This window comes from Venturia canescens, chromosome 8 (assembly GCF_019457755.1).
Source record: "Venturia canescens isolate UGA chromosome 8, ASM1945775v1, whole genome shotgun sequence".
NCBI lineage: Eukaryota > Metazoa > Arthropoda > Insecta > Hymenoptera > Ichneumonidae > Venturia > Venturia canescens.
The window spans coordinates 9,554,529-9,572,861 of NC_057428.1; the positions used below are offsets into that span (position 1 = coordinate 9,554,529).

Sequence of the window (18,333 nt, forward strand, 5' to 3'; positions counted from 1 at the left end):
AAAGAAAATAAACCCTGCTGCGGTAGAAGATCTGTGCGATGGTATTGCTTATAAAAAAATGCAAAGTGAGGGTTACTTCTTGAATTCAAATTTTAATTACTCCTTCACCATCAATACGGATGGCTGTCAAGTTAGCGAATCGTCCAAGGACAGTGCCTGGCCTGTTTTATTAACGATAAACGAACTTCCTCCTCATATGCGCAAACGATACATGATATTGGCAGGTAGTTATGTAGGGAGGAAAAAACCAAATTTGATTGCATATTTAAAACCAATAATTGACGAATTGAGACAATTGTACACTACTGAAATTCAATGGAAGCCCTACGACGGCCATGAAACGATTACCAGTAAATTTGTTACGACAACTGTGACCTTAGATTCCATGGCCAGGTGGGAAATTCTTCAAATGATGATATTTCACGGAAAATACGGGTGCACGTAATGTTACGAACCGGGTGTGAATATAAGTAGATTAAACAGAAAATATCCTGTCAGAGAATTTAGAAATCGTTCCGATTGTCATCTGCGTATACAAATGAGCAAAGCAACGAAAACCGGCAAGTCGGTGTACGGTGTACGGGGCAATTCGATTCTCCGTTCATTACCTGAATTCGACCTTCGGGAAGGTATGGTGGTGGACGGGATGCACAATGCTTACCTCGGCGTGGCCAAAGCTCTACTCGAATTGATTATGTTTAGTCCGGCCTCGTGTCCGTGGTATTTTGGTACACCAGAGATTCGTGCCAAAATTAATTTTCGACTATCCAAAATACGAACACCGAGTAGAATAGCGAGAAAGCCGAGACGAATTGAAGATTGTAAAAATTGGAAAGCCTCCGAATGGCGAAATTGGATTTTGTACTATGCCGTACCGTGTTTGCATGACTTAATACCGGTCGAATATTTGAAACTTTTTTCCCAACTTTCCGAAGCGCTGCACATCATGAACGGTAATTCCATCACCGCCAACGATTTAAAGAGGGCCGATCAACTTATTAACGAATTCCAAAAGCAATATGAAATATTATTCGGGTTGCAAAATATGACATACAACATGCACATTCTCCGGCACATGGAAAAATCGATCCGCTACTGGGGCCCGATGTGGGCGCATAGTAAGTTCATTTACGAGGCGTTTAACAAAAAAGTTATTGATTCCCTGCATGGACCAACCGGTAGGCAAATCCAAATAATGGACAAGTATTTGATGCACGACTATATGCGATGGGTTATGCACGATGAGAACGTGAATAGACAAACGAAGCAAGACGTTTTGGATATTTATAATATTGGAAAAAGACCACCGTTTCTTAATAACGGCACGGGCGCGAATATGCAAAAATTTCGCGGCTTCGGAAAGTCTATAACGAGAAGACCGAGCCGTTCCGAGCGTACAGCATTGACCCCCGAACAACGTACCTGTAACGGCAATATGATTGAATATAAGAAAGCAACAATAAATGGGTCATTGTATTGAAGCTTCAGCGGTGAGAATAGCAAGAAAAGAAATTGCGACAAATACGTGTATACGACGACCAAGCAATTTAGCGAAATATTGTCAATTGTAAGCTTCGAAAATGAGCAGGGCACTGTAATGAATGGTATGTTTGTTAGCGATTACGAGAAAATCGGTATGTTGTTCGAAACCAGACACATAGAATTGTTAAAACCAAAAAATAATATAAGATACATTGACATTGACGATGTAATGGTCCCGGTCATCATTAACAAATTGCGTCATAAAATCTATGGAGTGAGAATGGCAAATGTTTGGGAAACGGATTGAATATCGCGTTAATACCGGACCTACATATAAATTAATATTTTAATTAAGAAAATGCATGTAACAACGAAATGAAACATATCCTTTTTTTCAATAAATAGATTATACTATTGTTTATGCATTAATAAAAATATATTGCGCAAAAACCGTTTTCACACCAAATATGGAGTGGACCAGGATTATGATGTCGACGCCCCACTATTGCCGTGACGATACTGCAATTCTACTGCCCACGAAATACCATGTCGACACTCCAATATTCCGGCGTCGACACTCAAACTGACCGCTCCATAAAGTACGATGTCCACGCCGGATCTTTGGGTGTCGAACCCACATTTCAGCGGTCAAAAAAGACGGTCTCGACACTCGATATTTCGGCATCGACACTCAAATTCACCGGTCCAAAAAGTGCGATGTCCAAGCCGGATCTTTGAGTGTCGAACCCACATTTCAGCTGTCCAAAAAGACGGTCTCGACACTCGATATTTCAGCGTCGACACTCAAGTTCAGCGGTCCAAAAAGACGGTCTCGACACTCGATATTTCAGCGTCGACACTCAAGTTCAGCGGCCCCAAAAGACGGTCTCGACACTCGATATTTCGGCGTCGACACTTAAGTTCAGCAGTCCAAAAAATGCAGTGTCCACGCCCGATCTTTGGGTGTCGACATTCACATTCGAGGGGCCCAAAAATACGGTCTCCACACTGAATCTTTGGGTGTCGACACCCACATTCTGGGATTCACGAACAAAAGGTCGACACCAAACATTTTGCGTTATTACCGTTTTAAAGTGGGTGTCAACCCCAAAAATTCGGGTGCTTAAATGGCGTTCTGACACCGACACCCATGAACACCGAAAACCATAGGTGTCAGGGTTGGTCAGGGTACCTTTTACCTCCGAGTGCAGGGCGGAGAGAGAATTTTAGTTTGCCTATTTTTGAGTAATCATGACGTTGCGTTTTGACAGTGGAGTTCGATATTGGAACGAGTTGGTGTTGTCGCTGCCACAGGGGCCTAGCCATTAAAACTTGTCGGCTGTCTCTCCGGCTGTTCGAGCCGATCTTGCCCGCAAGAACCCGTCCTCCCACACCGTCTACGAGCACCGAAAAACAATCTCGACCTGCGGGCGGTTGAAAGAACACGCTGGCATTGGCCATATTATGAACGCCGCCCGTGTATTTCCCGCCGTAGCAACCCCGAGTTGCACCGCCCGCACTACCGTAGATTCGGGTGTCAAAGTCCGCGTGAACCGGCGCCTCGTCAGGTGGGATCTGGGGGAGTTTTCCGGAGGTGAGGTGCTGTTTTGCCTGGTGGTTATTTTGTGGGCCCACCACGCATCCTAGACGTCAGGAATCGTGAGGGAGGCCTCCCCTCAGCCTTCCGGAGCTGCCCGCCGGATCCCCAAGAGGAAAGACACCCGGATCACGGTCATCTTGTAGGGAGGAGTGTTTCGAGTGAGCGGGAAAGGTGAGAGCAGCGGAGGGGTCAGTATTTGATCCGATCATGCAACAAACGTAGCAGCAATTTTGGCATTGACGCACTCCCCGTTTGAAAATCCCGCGCGACAGCGCGAACCCCGAGTTCGCGCTCGGGTTCGCGCCTAACGCGTGAGCGCTGCAGTACCTGGGCCTCGTGGTGGGGACAACGCCGAATCGCGAGGACCGCTCGCACGCACCAATTAGTCTTTCTTCGAGCACCGTTACGACGAGTCAACAACCGAGCCTTCCCGAAGTCGAGTTTTCTTGGTCCTGGTGCGGCGAGCGTGTTCCTCGGTAAGTCCACGTCTCTTTCTCCATCGAGTTCGCTAGTTAAGTCGAGTCCTTTTTGAGTTTCGGAATATAGTTCTGGTTTTTGTAGAGTTTTTCGTTTTGGCCGTTGTAGTCGGGCACGGGGCCGAAGTATCGAGCGAGATTGTGGCCGATACTTCCCGTGTTCATTCTTTAGTACGGCGGTTTTGCGTGGCTTGACTTGACTATCGAACTCACAGTCCATTTGGTCTTCGCGTTAATTAATTAAAGTCTTTTCCGTTCAAATATTTCGAAAATATCGGGTTCGAGTCTGATGTAATGTAATATTAAGCGCTGGAACCTTCCGCGCAGTAACGTTATTCTCTCTCTCTCCCTCCTTGCACGCGCTGAGGCTCTCGCCGGCCTGTTCGTTCGCGCCTTTGTTTTCGTTCCGTCTCTCTTGCTCGCGTGGTCGTGCGTCGTTTCTACGGCAGTACCTACTATCTTTTGCGTTGAATATTTCTTGAGTTTTTCTTTTGCCTGATCCTTCACGCTACGATGTTTACTGCGTGTCGTACTTTTGTCACTTTCCGATATATTTTTGCGGGCGGCGTTACGCCCTAAATTTCAATCCGTTCTCACATCATCTCAATATTAATTTTTCTATTACTTTATTCTCTAACCCCCTCTCGATCGACCGGGTGCCGCTACCTTTTGCCTCGAATTACCTGCGACACCGTTCGTTCTGGCGTGGGTTATCTTTTGCCTACTACCTCCAGCCTCGCTTGTCGGGTTACTGGCTACCTGTTACCTGCCATGTCAGAGCATCGGTTGTCGTCTATCTACGGCACCTGTGAGATCGCGGGGCGAATCGCTAATCGTTTTCACCCGGCGGATTCGCGCCCGCCGTACGCGAATTTCCATCGTCGCGGCGCAAGACCTAACCGTTGTACGCTCGGACCCGGTAGCGACTTACTTCCCCCCTGGTTTTGTTTTATATCGCATCCACTCTATTTCTAATATATCTCTCGCTGTATTCTGATCTTTCGAATAAATTGTGACACCTTTTCTGAATTACTTGATTTGTGTCGGCTATATTTTTTTGTTGCGTTACGAATTGTTACTCTCTCCCAAGGATCCCCCCCTCTACCTTTTGTACCTCAGCTGAGCTGAGTAGCCGGACCGTCCTCGGTCACTTGTTTCCCTCGTGCTCTCTACATTCTAATTTTGCCTGACGTTACCATCGCGAGATCCGACGAAATTCAAGTCGATTCATTCGGCGGTACTTTGTACCTGGCGCCCAGTTCGTTCTCGCAGCCGGAGGGTAGCGCGAGGCGAGGTGAGTGAGCCGGGAAGGGACGAATCGTACCTCCCCGGGAAAAATTCGTTACAACACACAGCGGAGAGGGTTTTGAGTTGCTAAAAATATGGGAGTGACGCCCCATAATTCCTGATCTCCGCTGTAAGACGCACGCACGCACGCACGCACGCACGCACACACACACACACACACACACACACACACACACACACACGCGCGCGCGCACACGCACACATTCTGAGGAAAGCTAAAATAGTCTAAATCGGTTAGGAATGCGCAATTATAGTACACGCCGAACGGAAAGAGGTTCTTCTTCAATTTTCAAATTCCAAACGGCGTTAGCGCCCATTTTCATTATATTTGTAATTAGGAAGTCAAAATACGTTAGTATACCAAATTTCAGATCGATCGGCGGTATGCGCTTTTCGGAAGTACACCCCGATTACAAAGCTGGTTTTTTAAAAACATACATCACTGTAAGATCAACTGCGAGCGATTTTTAGTACAACAAACACACATAACTTATATTCGAAACGCCGTAGAAAAAATTATAAACATGCTACCGAAGACATTTTCAGTTTCGAAGATTTTCAGTGTCGAAGACACCTTCATTATCGATGAAACACCGTCATTTAAAAGCTCGCGAAAATCAGTATAGGCTGGATTATGTAATATTGGGCCCTCCGCAACGCCAAAAATTGCCAGTGAAAATCGCTTGGCATCTTGTAACTCTCGACGCCAAAAAGGAAAATGTAAAAACATTTGCATAACTCCCTCCAAGCAATAAAGAAATCAATAATTGCGATGCTCCGAAAGAAAGGAAATCATTTGTATAACAACGATGAGCGATTTAATAATGGAGAGCTCCTGGTATGTCGTCGCCCAAACAAAAGGATCCGTGAATATAAACGTGATTTTGTGCCTCCGGTAATTGCAAAGTTCAGCATGCTAAATCAGTGATACAATATCATTTCCGGAAGTGCACTCAAAACACACGACGGGTTCCGATCGACTTTCAATGGTCTGTTGGCGAAAAGTGGTCCCACACATACGCTTGCATGAAAAAGCGAGCTATTTAGTATAACCATACATTTTGCTTCCTCATGTGCGTGTTTGCACGCGCGCGTGCGTGTGCGTGCGTGTGTGTGTGTGTATTATAGCACGCTTATAACTCGGAAACAGTTTGAGATAGAGGGCTACCGTTTTGCACAGATGTTAATCTATACAAACTCTTCATTCTCTGATAATTTTTGGTTGAGTGGTTTAAATTTTATGACATTTTGAATTTTATGAAAATGAGTTTTTCAAAAAATCGTCTAACCACTTCAATTTTTGGAAATTTTGTAAGATATTGTGTATAAGTCTGTACTTCCTCTATACTTTCCAGCAAAGTTGTCTGAATTATTTAATTTCAATGTAAATAGAAAAACGATGAAAATTGAAAGTTGCAAATTGTTTTTTCTGATGGCTCGTCATTTAGTTTTTTTTTATGAATTTAAACAAAGAGATAAATTAAAGTTCGTAAAAGAAGGTAAAGAAAATACATTTTTTTCCGTATTTGTGCGAAGATTCGGTTGTGAGAGATATTGGATATGATGAATTGATGATCTTGTTTGCCAATAAGTAGTTAGTAAAATTGGTCACATCAGCACCATTACCAGGTGCTGAACTCTCCTAAAATGTTGTGGAGATGGCCTCCGTTCTCAATTCATTAAATAAGAAAGCGAACGATATAACAAACACGTGAAGGACTTTTTGGAATAGCTTGCTGACGGATATGGAACAAGTATTAACCGAGCAGCCACATAGAAACTCAAGCACAAAGTAATAGGCGGAAAAATTTTTTTTTACTGTTAACTGACGATAATAAAAAATGAATCGTTGAATGAATTATTCTCGGTACGGCTATAGAGTTAACTGACCGACAAGACTCTTTTTTCTGATTTTTAACCATTGAAGTTTGTGAGAAATTGAAGACTCTGCGACCAGGATTTTCAGCACCATCAATCGATTGGTAGGATTGCCAATCAAGATGCGTGTGCTGCTCTATCAGAAGAAAGAAAAACTCGACGTGAACTTACGTTCGACTTGAAATTCGAGAAAAATTTAAGCACGGAGCGTCAGTTCTTATACATTCTATAATATTTGAATGTTTGGAACTACTCTTTCATCGCCGAGAAAATGTTGCAATTTCACTCAAAAATCTGTATTTTTTCGCGTTGATCTCCAGCGATAAAGATTGTTACTGATATTTACGAGCATGTAATTTAATGCACAAGCATTTTATGGAATCTGAAGCCGCAATTTCAAATTCGTTTTGTGCAACTACGCTAAGAAAACATCTTGCTATGCAATATGGAAATTTGAATTTTTCAAATGGTCAGGTTACAGGCTTAGCGAACTTCAGGCTATGAAGAAAAAATTCACAAAAATATTTATCGGTAACCTGATATCGTACAAATATCAAATATTTTGAAACTCCTTCAAGGTATCGATGATGAATTTTTATGTGGGACATGGTGGAAATTCCAAACTTTCAATGTTCTGACAGCACAAAATCCCGAGTTTTCATAATTGGAAATCACAAATTTCGTAAAGACCATGACAGCGAAAATCTACATCATTAATTGCAAATTATGTAGAACATTACTTGTATCGATGAAAAAAAGATACGGATATGATGTTGCAAACAAGGTAATCTTCAGGAAAAGTATAAAAAAGACAAAAGCTCTATTGAAATAATCAGTACCAGTATATAATTAAGATTTTTGCAAAAATTAAATTCGTTAGCCTTCCTTAACCTTCCGGAGTAGTAAAGCTATACCAGTTCTAACTCAGGGATCTCAGGGAGAGCAGTGTGCGAGGAAGCGCCCAAAGGAGGAGAGCTAGAGCCGATGGTGAGTGTGAGAGAGATGGAATGAACGTAAGAAAAAATAATTCTATAAAAGTCTGTATGCGCGCGCGCGCGTGTGTGTGTGTGTCGAGATGAAAACATTCAATTAATTTGGAATACCATTGGTTTTTCATCGCCTGAAGAGTGCACGCCATAGGGCCGGATGTAGATAAGGATTATCGGAGGGGAGACACAATGAAAGGTATGCACCTCACGAGTTGGAGAGAGAGCAAATGGGGAGTATGAGAGAGACGGAATGAACTTTACTTATTTACCATATATTCTACAAGATAAAATAACTCTATAAGAAGTCTGTCCACTCAAGATTTTGAACTTTTTCAACGTTTAGTCATAATGGAATACTATTGATTTTTGGATTTGTCATTGTCTGAAGAATGCATATGTAGGGCCAGATAAGGAAAAGGAGAGAAAATGGTGAGTGTGGGAGAGATGAAGAACGGAATGAACTTTACTCATCAAGATGGAATTTATCATATACTCTACAAGAAAAAATAATTCAACGTAAAGTCTGTGCGTTCTATACACAAGGTACATACATTTTCTTATCTGTTTTAGCATTTAAAATGTTTTCACAAATCTTGAATTTTTAAGTGAAATTTTGGAGCTTCTCATTCAGGCAGACTTATGTTTGATCACATTCAAAAGCATTCGGAAGCCTGAACGCATGCACCGTCCCTTCTTCTCAGGAGTCCACGCGTACATTGACAGCTTGGGTTACATCTCTGCAATTGAAAATAAAATTTCCCCAGATTAGTGAAGGTAGAAAAGTTAATAAACATTAATTTAGTGAGGACGAACCTTAACGCAGGGTATTTCTTCTGGCTGCTCGCACGTTCTTGGACACGGAGTCCCGCAATCGTTCCAAACTTCATCCATTCCGTAGCACATTCTTTCAATTTGTTGAAAATCGTAATCAGATTCATCTTGGGCATTCGTTTCCCCTGCAATGGTGGTGAAAAACAATAATTATCCATTTGGAAATCGTCCCACGAAAAAAAAAACGGATTGCCATGAGTTTTCTGTCTGAACCAAAGATTCGACGATTCAATAATTCTCACCGGAAAACATGAGGAACGCTACTGCGACGACCAAGTAGAAAACGAGAGTACGAACCATGACGATTGAACCTCGCTGAAAGGTGACAACTGATTAACGTTCAATTCAGATTTCTGAATATTTATATCCACACATTCTGACTCACCGATAAGAACATTATTTAGCGTTTCCTCAAAGCGATAAGTTTTTTCACAAAACATCATTTTGTTATTCGTCTCAACGTCTGTATTGTTTTGCGCGTGGAGTCTTGAGCCCCACACGAAAGGGTGGAATTTATCAGACGTTGAAGAATTGCTGAATGCGGAAGAGCAAAGCATTGTTTCTTATCAACATGTGATGTGTATGAAAAGTACACATTTTGATTAATCATTTCGGTGTTGGAATCTTTCATCAATTTTATCAGAGACAGCGGTGAAGCACAATATTTTTGTAATTTTTTTTTATTATTTATGGTTTTTTTTTCAATTTATATCAGCCAAACGTATTCGTACAAAAATTAATATTCATTTTCAAATGTCTCATGTTTATGAAATCAATTACACCGTGCAATTTTCTTCTGTGACACAGGCCCCGTCTTTTCTTCTTAAAAATCCTGGTTTGCACTTGCATCCAGAGGCACATATCTGTAACGAAAAAATAATGACTCTCGACAACCAAGAACGATTAAATTAAATGAAAGGATAATTATTTTAAAGTTGTGAATATTAATTTTTATTATTAAGTACCAGAGGGCATCTACGATTGGCGTTTTTTGTACAGGACGGTTCACAAATATTTTCACATTCCATCCAAAGCTCGTTATTACCGAAACGTGTCTCACATGACTGCTGCACTCACTTCATCTGAATGAAAAACCATGAAAACACGTTAATTTGGAAAAAGGTTGGGACAAGTACATTGATGGTCCCTTGTTTCCTGACCATATCACGAAAATGTATTGAAAAATCCATTTAAAAAACTATGAAACCAACTGTGAATAATTTCAACAGAACAATTCGAAAAAAATTTCACAACTTTTGAGAAAACACTACATTTAAAAAAATACAAATCTGTAATTTAGTAATAGGACAAATCTTCATTACTGATCTTTTTCATCTATATATCTCAGGGATCTATTTTATTCAACTGAATACTCACAAAACATTCTGTTCCTCGCGCGCCTGATTTTTCTTGGGCGTCGGGCGTTTCTTAGGCGCCGAGCGTTTCTTGGGCGCCGGGGGTTTTAGTTGAGAGTCCTCGCTAACTGCCATATTCCGTCTGAAACCAAACAATAAATGCATTTTTACAAGTAATTAAGAAAATTATGTAGTTTATGGGCATTTTTCGAAAATAATGATAAAATTATTTTTTTTACATTTTGTTGCTATGTGTTAAAATGATCTTATTTTCTCTGCAGAGAAATTTTGTGTAATCTGAAATGAAATATCAAATTGATTAGAATACCGTGATTAAGTCGAACATTCATAGGACATTGATTCGGAGCAAGACTAAGCTCACACGAGAAGAGAATCAACACGAATCTCGTGTGAGAAGATGATGTACTGTGTCTTGCTCCAAGTTAATACTTTAAGACTTTTTGGATGAGATATCACGAAATAGTTGAGGGAATTGGTTTTGAGAAATTGGAGGAGAAAATTCACCACAAGATTAATTCAAATCGAGAATAACACGAGCCATCGATTGAATAGAGTCTAGAGGTTGTCACACATAAACACACCCACAAACGATGTAATATCAATCCAACACAAGAAAAAATGATAAAGGAAAGATGTTTAGATTACCTGATGAAATCCTGACATGTAAATCAAGCACAAATCAACCTTGATCACTCGTTAGCTCGATTACACAGATATGCGCAACGTTGATCACCACAAGAACTCACCTTCTCGATTCTGTACAACTTCAATACAAGTTTTTGAGTAAAGAATCAAATAGAATTGTAGTAACAGATATTAGGTGAATTAATTGAATCTTCCGACGATGATTAAACTTTATGCCTTGTTTCTTCGGTCGTTGAAAAAACAACTGTCTCCAAGTAAACATAAAACCTTCACCTCGTTTGTTCTTTTATATCTATAGTTTTTCATATTAAAGTGAATTGCTAGTCAAAAGAAAAAACAATCGAACAGTGACTATCTTCACGGCCAGAGTCAATCGATAAAACCAAAACTCAATTCAAAACCAACTCTGATCATCAAACGAACAATTTTTTATTCTTTTTTATAACACTATCAAATTGATATTAAACACTATGAAACGATGTAAGCAATGATCTTCGTTTTAACATCTGTTGACGAAATATTATTGTTTATATCATTAAACAGTAACAAATCTGAAAGAAAAAATTTTAATATTATTTTTCGGAAAAGCCCCTCAACTACATAATGCAATTTATCAAAAAGAAATAGTATCAAAATTAGAGAAAAAAAGTTTATTCCAGCATAATTTACTCACAGCGATGACGACGGAACTTCATCCCGCGGAGCTCCTCCTGCCGACGACGTGGACGGCATCGCAGCCCTAGAAATTTATAATAATTTATATTAATGAGATCATGCCCACCACATGAGCGTTGAACAACTGGAATTTTTTTTTCTTCATAAAGGATTAGTGCTATTATCCTCTCAGGACTCTCTGGCACTCGTGCGTGCCATGACGCGTAATAAAAGAAAAATAAAGTGTTCGAGACAGTGTATTTTGATTCAATTTGTGCATAAAATCAGAATAACAATCTCTTAATTGCAAAATAATTCTGGGAACGCTTGAGATTTCAAAACTCTTTAGCTGATACCGTAGGAGGTGTAATACGATTCTTTGCAGAAACCGAAATTCATTCGGTATTCTTGGCTATGCTAGAATGATCTCATATTTTTTTTTCCTACCACGATCATCCTACTATGTTCTTGCAGCAATAAATAATGGGGAAGGAAATTTTTAATTTACTGAAAATATAGTAAAGATCATTCGAAACTAAGAGCGTGGTCTTTTAATACTTGGCGTTCTTTTTCCACCTTTTTAGTATCAATTTTATACTCACGATTCCGGCAGGCACTCGTCGCATGGGCTCATCCAGACCCCAATAAATATTCATTCCCCGCTACTTCTAGAAATTAATAATAAATTTTCATCGATCAGTCAATATATTGAAATGAAAATAATAAAAACATTCCGTTTATTAACAATTTCTAGAGAGTGCTAACCATTTCGAAATTTTGGAATAATTTTATACTCACGATTGGGCAGAGCTCGCTTCATTGGCTGGCGGACTTGTTACGATAATTCTGAAAATTACATATTTCAATAATTTATCAAAAAAAAAAATGGTATGAAATTTAGGGAAAAAAGTTTTTTCCAGCATAATTTACTCACAGCGGCGACAGTACAATGGAGGACAAGGGGGAGACGGGGACCCCTGTTCGACGCCTCTGCAGGTCTAGAAATTTATCATGATTCATATTAAAATAAAAATAATAACATTCGGCTTTTTAAAAATTCCATTTGACTACCTAGGGATCCGAAAAAAGTTTACAATTTTATACTTACTGTATGTTGTCCTGCGACCTCGTCTCCGCTACCATCGCATCAGATCTGAAAATTGATTAAAAATTGATTTTGATATCAACCGAATAATGAATTATTTCATATCTCTGAAATAATTCTGTACTCACAACTCTATTCTATTGTTGAGTGTCACCCGAAGGGTTTCTGCGGATTGTTCTATTCTGGAAATGATACAAATTTTAACCGATTCGTCAAAAAGAAATTATATGAAAATTATTTTAAAAAGAGTTGTTTCTAACGTAATTTCCTTACTGTGGCGAAAATTCCCTGGGTGACGATGCATCTATGGGGCTTTCACATCCGTTTCGAAATCATTTCGGCTCAATTTGGCGTTTGTTTTTTTGGCGATATTTGGTATGGCGACCATGGGTTTTGGTGATTTTTTATTGTGAAAACATCGTATAAAATCAAGGGTCAATAATGCAAAAATCGATGATACATTACTTCATTCGATATTTCGATAAGTTTTTCAAATGAATAAAGAAGTTTCGACCAGGATCTTTTCAAGATCATAAATAATAAATAAAGTGAAATTTTTTGTACAATTTTTTATTTATTCATGTTTTTTTAATACCAGTCAAACGTTTTCGTACAAAAAGCTCGAGGATCAAAAATATTTTCTTATTAATTATTAAGAATTCTTTTTTGCATGACGAACCATGGGGCAAGCTGTTCTTTTTTTCGATAGCTTCGTTGAGCACTTCGCTGGATAGGCAGTGCCACAGTTATCCCAAACTTCGTTTTTTCCACACTCATTATCGTTTTGTGCAATTGTTTCCTCTGAAGAAAAGATCACAAAAATGCGTTAATTTGCTACAATGGAAAATGTTTGCAAATAAACTGCATCTCGAAAGTTGCATAAGTGTTTAAAAATCCTCACGGATGCATATCACGTGAATCGAGACAACCAGCACAGCAAGCAGTGGAAGAACCATGGTGGATGAATATCGTAGTTACGTGAAAATCTGACTATTTAACAATTCCAATTAATTGCACGTTTTTATATGAACTCGATATCTCCAACTGTTTTTTCTCCTATGCTTTTTATCTTATTATTCATATTACCATTCTGCATATTGGTTACGTCAGTAATTTGATAAAGTTCATCGTCGTTCACAGGTAATTACACAATACCTGGCCTTGGTCATATTACAAAATTTACAGTGCAAATCACTTCAATCAAATCAAAATGGAATTGAAATTTTCTTACCGTTTGTACTTACGTGTAATCATGGAATCGAATATCAAACTCAAGGTCGATACAAGAGTCACCATGATCAAGGTGAGAATTTTTTCTTACTGAAATTCCTCGGATTGGCGGTAAACTTGTGGTAAAAATTAGATAATAGTTTGGACTCAAATTCATAATATTTTATTGTGTCATTGACCTGAGGACAATTTTAATTTTCACTGGCTATCCAAAAAGCCCAACGTTCGATGAGAAAAAGTTAATTACTGTTTTTATATGATGTCATTGATAGAAAAATTGCGTTTTTTGAAACTGTATCAATGTTTGGAATACCATCGTTCGAAAAACTGGGACAATCGACTCACCCCACAGTGGACGAACGATGATCAGGCTGTTTCGTTACTACGATCAGACTGAATCAATTTACGTCATGTATAACGTCATTCGAATATTTATTCGAACTCGGAGACTGGCGAGTGCCCTGTTTCTTGTTATTTTTGTGCATATGTCGACATTTCATGGACACAACGGTAGCATGCATTATCTAACAACATTATTTGTAGTTGGCATTGGACTAATCACTATTTGAAGATTATCATTTCATGAGAATGGAAATGTAATGGCATCGCATATTCTAGTCTTGCAATTATTCCATTGCAATTCAAATTTCTCAGAGATTACAATAAAAAATACAACAAATGTATTTATGGAATTCTGTAATTATCTCCAAAATTGCGGTTTATCAAAATCTACGTCGAAATATAGAAACACTAATTGGGATTATTCAAAGTTTTGATACACGAAACTACTTCTGATTTTTTAAAAAAATTTTATCATTTAGATTAAAATAGCTTTCACACTTCAATTTTCAAGACCGATCAGCCTTCTGACCCAAAAAATGAAAACAGTGGTTCAACTTTTTCAGTAAGACCAAACACATACAGATTATATTTCATCGGCGAAAATGAATGGATTCATTCGAGTATGAGCTTAATTCAACGAAACTTCTTTGTGGAGAATTGAAATGGTGGAATATTAGCTCGACCGGATGGGTGCACTCTTATCGATAAATTCATGACCGCCTAATTCTCTTTTCAATAGATCAAACATTCATTTAACAGATAGTTAACAAAAACTTTTGAGCAATTTGAAATTATAATTTACCCATCAAATTTTTTATTTTTATCAATTTTTTTCATTCTTGCGTTATCAAAATGAAAAACTTCGTCAAATTCATATTTTTTTAAATAACTAATTCGACAGTGAGATAGAAAATTTCATTGAATTTTTTATTCTGGTTTTTTTTATTCATACATAAATAAACCGTCTTTCCGTCCGCTAATGTCCACAATCGTCTGGGAAAATTATCTGGAAAAATGGCTCGTATAAAAACCCGCCTCGAAAAAATATGTAAAATTAATTTTTAATGAAAACCGAGGACGATAATAATGTTTGCTTTCTTCATGTTTGCCAGTTGAGCATGCACGAGCGGATATCAGTGTCGTTTAATTTCTGCGCATGCAGCTATTTTAAAGTATGGCTCTACTAAAGATTAATACGGCACGAATTTTTATGGACCGCTGAATAAATGAATCACAATCTGTCTTCGATGCATAAGTTAATACCGAATCGGCGTTGGTAGCGCACGCTCAATATTGATTTTATGAGCTCCGTTAAAAAACAATATTCGCTTTGTACACGAAATAATTCCATTTTTTCTTACAAAGTCTTCCACCGATGCAGTGTTCACCGTGGCATCGTCGTGCAAGTCAATATTCATTTTCGCACGTATGAAAATACGCTTTTTCTTTTTAGTTATAGTTTCATTTTAAAAGAAAATTCACAGTCAAATCAACAAAACTCGTTCGAAAAAATTTGCTTTCCGGTCGTAAGAAATTGTGGCAACATTTTTCTTCCGGGACAGTGCATATTGAGATTCGAAGAACTTCGAGTAATGCAGAAAAATTGGTGAATGATATTTCCATCGAAACTATCGCGTTTTGAAAATTCATTGCAATGAATCAACTTTTCTTCTCTATGCCACTGCTCCCTGAAACACATTGAATTATACAGCAATGAGAAGAGTCGCAGGTCATAAAACCTTTCCAATTCATGTGAAATAGTCGATACATAATACATTACCGAGGGGAAGGTAAACAGAGTGGAAAGCTCAAAAAAGATGGCCCTTAAACAACTGAGCTTAAGGTGCTCGGATTGGATGTGAAGCGAGTGTTGAAACGCCCGAAAAGTGTTTGTTTGAAAAAAATTATTGGTGCTGAAAGGAAAGCAATGATACGTAGTGATGATCCTCGTAAAATCGTAATGTCTGCACTGAAAGGTGCGCGAGCTGGTGTAAAGGGCGTTAAAGTACTCACGCCTAGGATTCTATCTGTTCCTAAAAAAACCGGAGGTTTATTACCCTTACCCATCTTTGCTGGTCTTAGCACTGTTGGAGCATTGTCGGGTGGTAGTGCTGCAATAGTCAAAGCTGTGAATGCTGCTCAAGCGGCTAAAATAGAATTGAACAAACGTAAGCGTCATTGCACAATCGAACACTCTAGGTCATCGCTTTGGGTAAAGGTTTACACTGGAAACCATACAAACAGGGTTTGGGTCTTTAACTAGGGTCAAAAAACGTATAATCAACCACTCACCGACATCGATCTACTGAAGTATTCGGAAGCCATGAAAATTTGTAACTTTCGCGGTGTTTTCATGCGTGACACTTTACCCGCGGACGGACTACTCGAACAAGAATTGTCGAGGAGTCGAGTGGAGAAAAAGCCGAGAAGTCACATAACTTTGACAGCTTTGGCTCCCACCTCCACCCGAACTCATGAAATACGTCCATGTTGGTAGCGTGAAATATAATTATAAAAAGTATCAAGAATGTGACACAATAATATGTGGACATTTATGTTTGAAATTTTTGTGTAATCAGTTGAATCGGGGAGACAATTATGCACTATATAAATGAAGACTATGGAGCTACGTGTTTAGTTTTAAAGCTGCGAGTGTCATGGATGATAGTTTAATCATTGCCATCACTGGATCATCCTCAGTTCTCGAAGCACAATTTTTTCCACCCATCGAACTATCACCCGACAAAAATTATACTTTTGGACTCGTCAAGCTGCTCACGTTCAATTCGATTCCAAATATCGACATTGGTTGCAATGAATTTTATGTTGGAACGCAAGTGTTGACCATTCCAACGGGGAGCTATGAAATTGAAGATATTGAAAAATATTTGAAAGCTGAGTTGACACATAAAAACATACAAATTCAGCTCAATCCGAACAATAATACGCTACACAGTGAAATTAAGTGTAATCAATCGATTGATTTCGCATCGAACGATTCGATTGGACCTCAGCTGGATTTTACATCACGTATAATAAAAGACACTTGTCTGATTTGTCGGTATCCATTCTCAAAATGAACGCCATCTGAGTCCAGTGACATAACAACTGGTGCATACATCAACGGACGAAAAGTTCACACAATTAATGAATTTTTTCCATCTGCACCGGCCGGCTATAAAATCATCGAAGTACCATTGAGTGTCATTTATCTACCAATCACAAATCGTCGAATTGATAACATACAACTTCGTATTGTCGATCAGGATGGAGATTTGATAAATTTTCGTGGTGGAGTAATCACCGTACGACTTCATATAAAATCTCGATGGGTATAATTTACAATCACCGCATTGGCAATATTAATAAGCCAACATGAGATCGCGAAACCAGTCGTCAATCACCGCTCAAAGAGTTAACACCTCAAAACCGTCTACTATTGAAGAGTTTGGGTCTCAAAATTCGTAGAGTTGGCGTGTGAGAAATTATCTGCTTTGCTCGTTGTGCATTTGCTACTTGCGATGGAGGAAGAAATCATAAACATCCAGACACCCGTCATGTGTGATGAATCCATCATACATTATGAGATTTATGCTCATCAACTATACGCATCGTCAACATACAACAATAGTGATGAAATACGTATTTCAATCCAGCATCAAAATTTATCAATTCTACCGAGCAAACGTTCAATTCACATATGTGGCAAACTGACGAAGGCGGATAGTACAGCGTTAGTTGCAACGAGCCTTGTCAACAATTGGCGATCAGGATTCCGACCTAGTATTCTACCGACTAGGCTACCACACGTTTGGTAACTAAATAACGAATCTTTTATATAAGTCGTGGTTCACAATTTGTATAGAAGTTTTATTATTCCATTACACGACTCGTAACGTGATAGGTAGTGACCAGATTGAAACACTCAATGTCCCGGAATTGATCTTGTTCGGAACGATAGGTTTTTCCGATTTCTTATATATGTAATGACCGACAATAGTATATTACGCACCTAAGGAGCGAAAGTAGACTACTTCAAACCGCGGGCAGAATTGTCACCCGAGCCTTTGGTCTAATTTCACTCCCGTGGAGTGTATATTATTTTTCACCTCACATGCACCGAAAATTCAACCTTCCTGCATGATTTCTGGTTTTCAGCGAATTTAGAGAGTGACATTGTTTTCTGGGATTGTCCTGAGAACTTTCCTCACGGAATTATGTTCACCCCGAAATAGAAAACGTTTTTCAGTCCTACAGGACAGTCGAAAAACTGTTCTCGGAGCGGTTTCTCGACTCCCACTTCCGGTTCTGAATTTTCCCATGCATCTGCAAGGGTGGCTTAGCTTCCGAGGAGTACTCTGAAGACTTTTCTCACGAAATTATTCGCATCGCGGGAACTCGAACATATTTGTGAAGA

General features: G+C 39.1%; 1 protein-coding gene and 2 long non-coding RNA genes across 3 annotated transcripts; all 3 read right to left on the reverse strand.

Moving 5' to 3' along the window:
* Positions 1 to 8,195: 8,195 nt before the first annotated feature.
* On the reverse strand, positions 8,196 to 8,927 carry LOC122414528 (chymotrypsin inhibitor-like). Its single transcript, XM_043425880.1, has 3 exons — positions 8,807 to 8,927; positions 8,547 to 8,689; positions 8,196 to 8,470 (listed from the first exon to the last, which is right to left on the reverse strand). Exons 1-3 carry the CDS (start codon positions 8,862 to 8,864, stop codon positions 8,387 to 8,389), a joined length of 285 nt encoding a protein of 94 aa, XP_043281815.1. The 5' UTR covers positions 8,865 to 8,927; the 3' UTR covers positions 8,196 to 8,386.
* A 379-nt stretch (positions 8,928 to 9,306) lies between these two features.
* On the reverse strand, positions 9,307 to 10,042 carry LOC122415318 (uncharacterized). Its single transcript, XR_006261897.1, has 3 exons — positions 9,942 to 10,042; positions 9,530 to 9,646; positions 9,307 to 9,427 (listed from the first exon to the last, which is right to left on the reverse strand). It is a non-coding gene; the product is annotated as an uncharacterized lncRNA (long non-coding RNA).
* Positions 10,043 to 14,854: 4,812 nt separating this feature from the next.
* On the reverse strand, positions 14,855 to 16,478 carry LOC122414784 (uncharacterized). The gene is made up of 4 exons (XR_006261816.1): positions 16,209 to 16,478; positions 15,980 to 16,063; positions 15,697 to 15,829; positions 14,855 to 15,604 (listed from the first exon to the last, which is right to left on the reverse strand). It is a non-coding gene; the product is annotated as an uncharacterized lncRNA (long non-coding RNA).
* Between the last annotated feature and the right edge of the window lie 1,855 nt (positions 16,479 to 18,333).

What these genes read in the sequence shown, in the direction of transcription:
- LOC122414528 (XM_043425880.1), bottom strand. Translation starts at nt 8,864, where the DNA reads ATGGTTCGTACTCTCGTTTTCTACTTGGTCGTCGCAGTAGCGTTCCTC. An exon ending in AGCGTTCCTCATGTTTTCCG is followed by an intron (nt 8,690 to 8,806) that starts GTGAGAATTATT and finishes CCACCATTGCAG; the next exon opens with GGGAAACGAATGCCCAAGAT. An exon ending in AAGAAATACCCTGCGTTAAG is followed by an intron (nt 8,471 to 8,546) that starts GTTCGTCCTCAC and finishes TTTCAATTGCAG; the next exon opens with AGATGTAACCCAAGCTGTCA.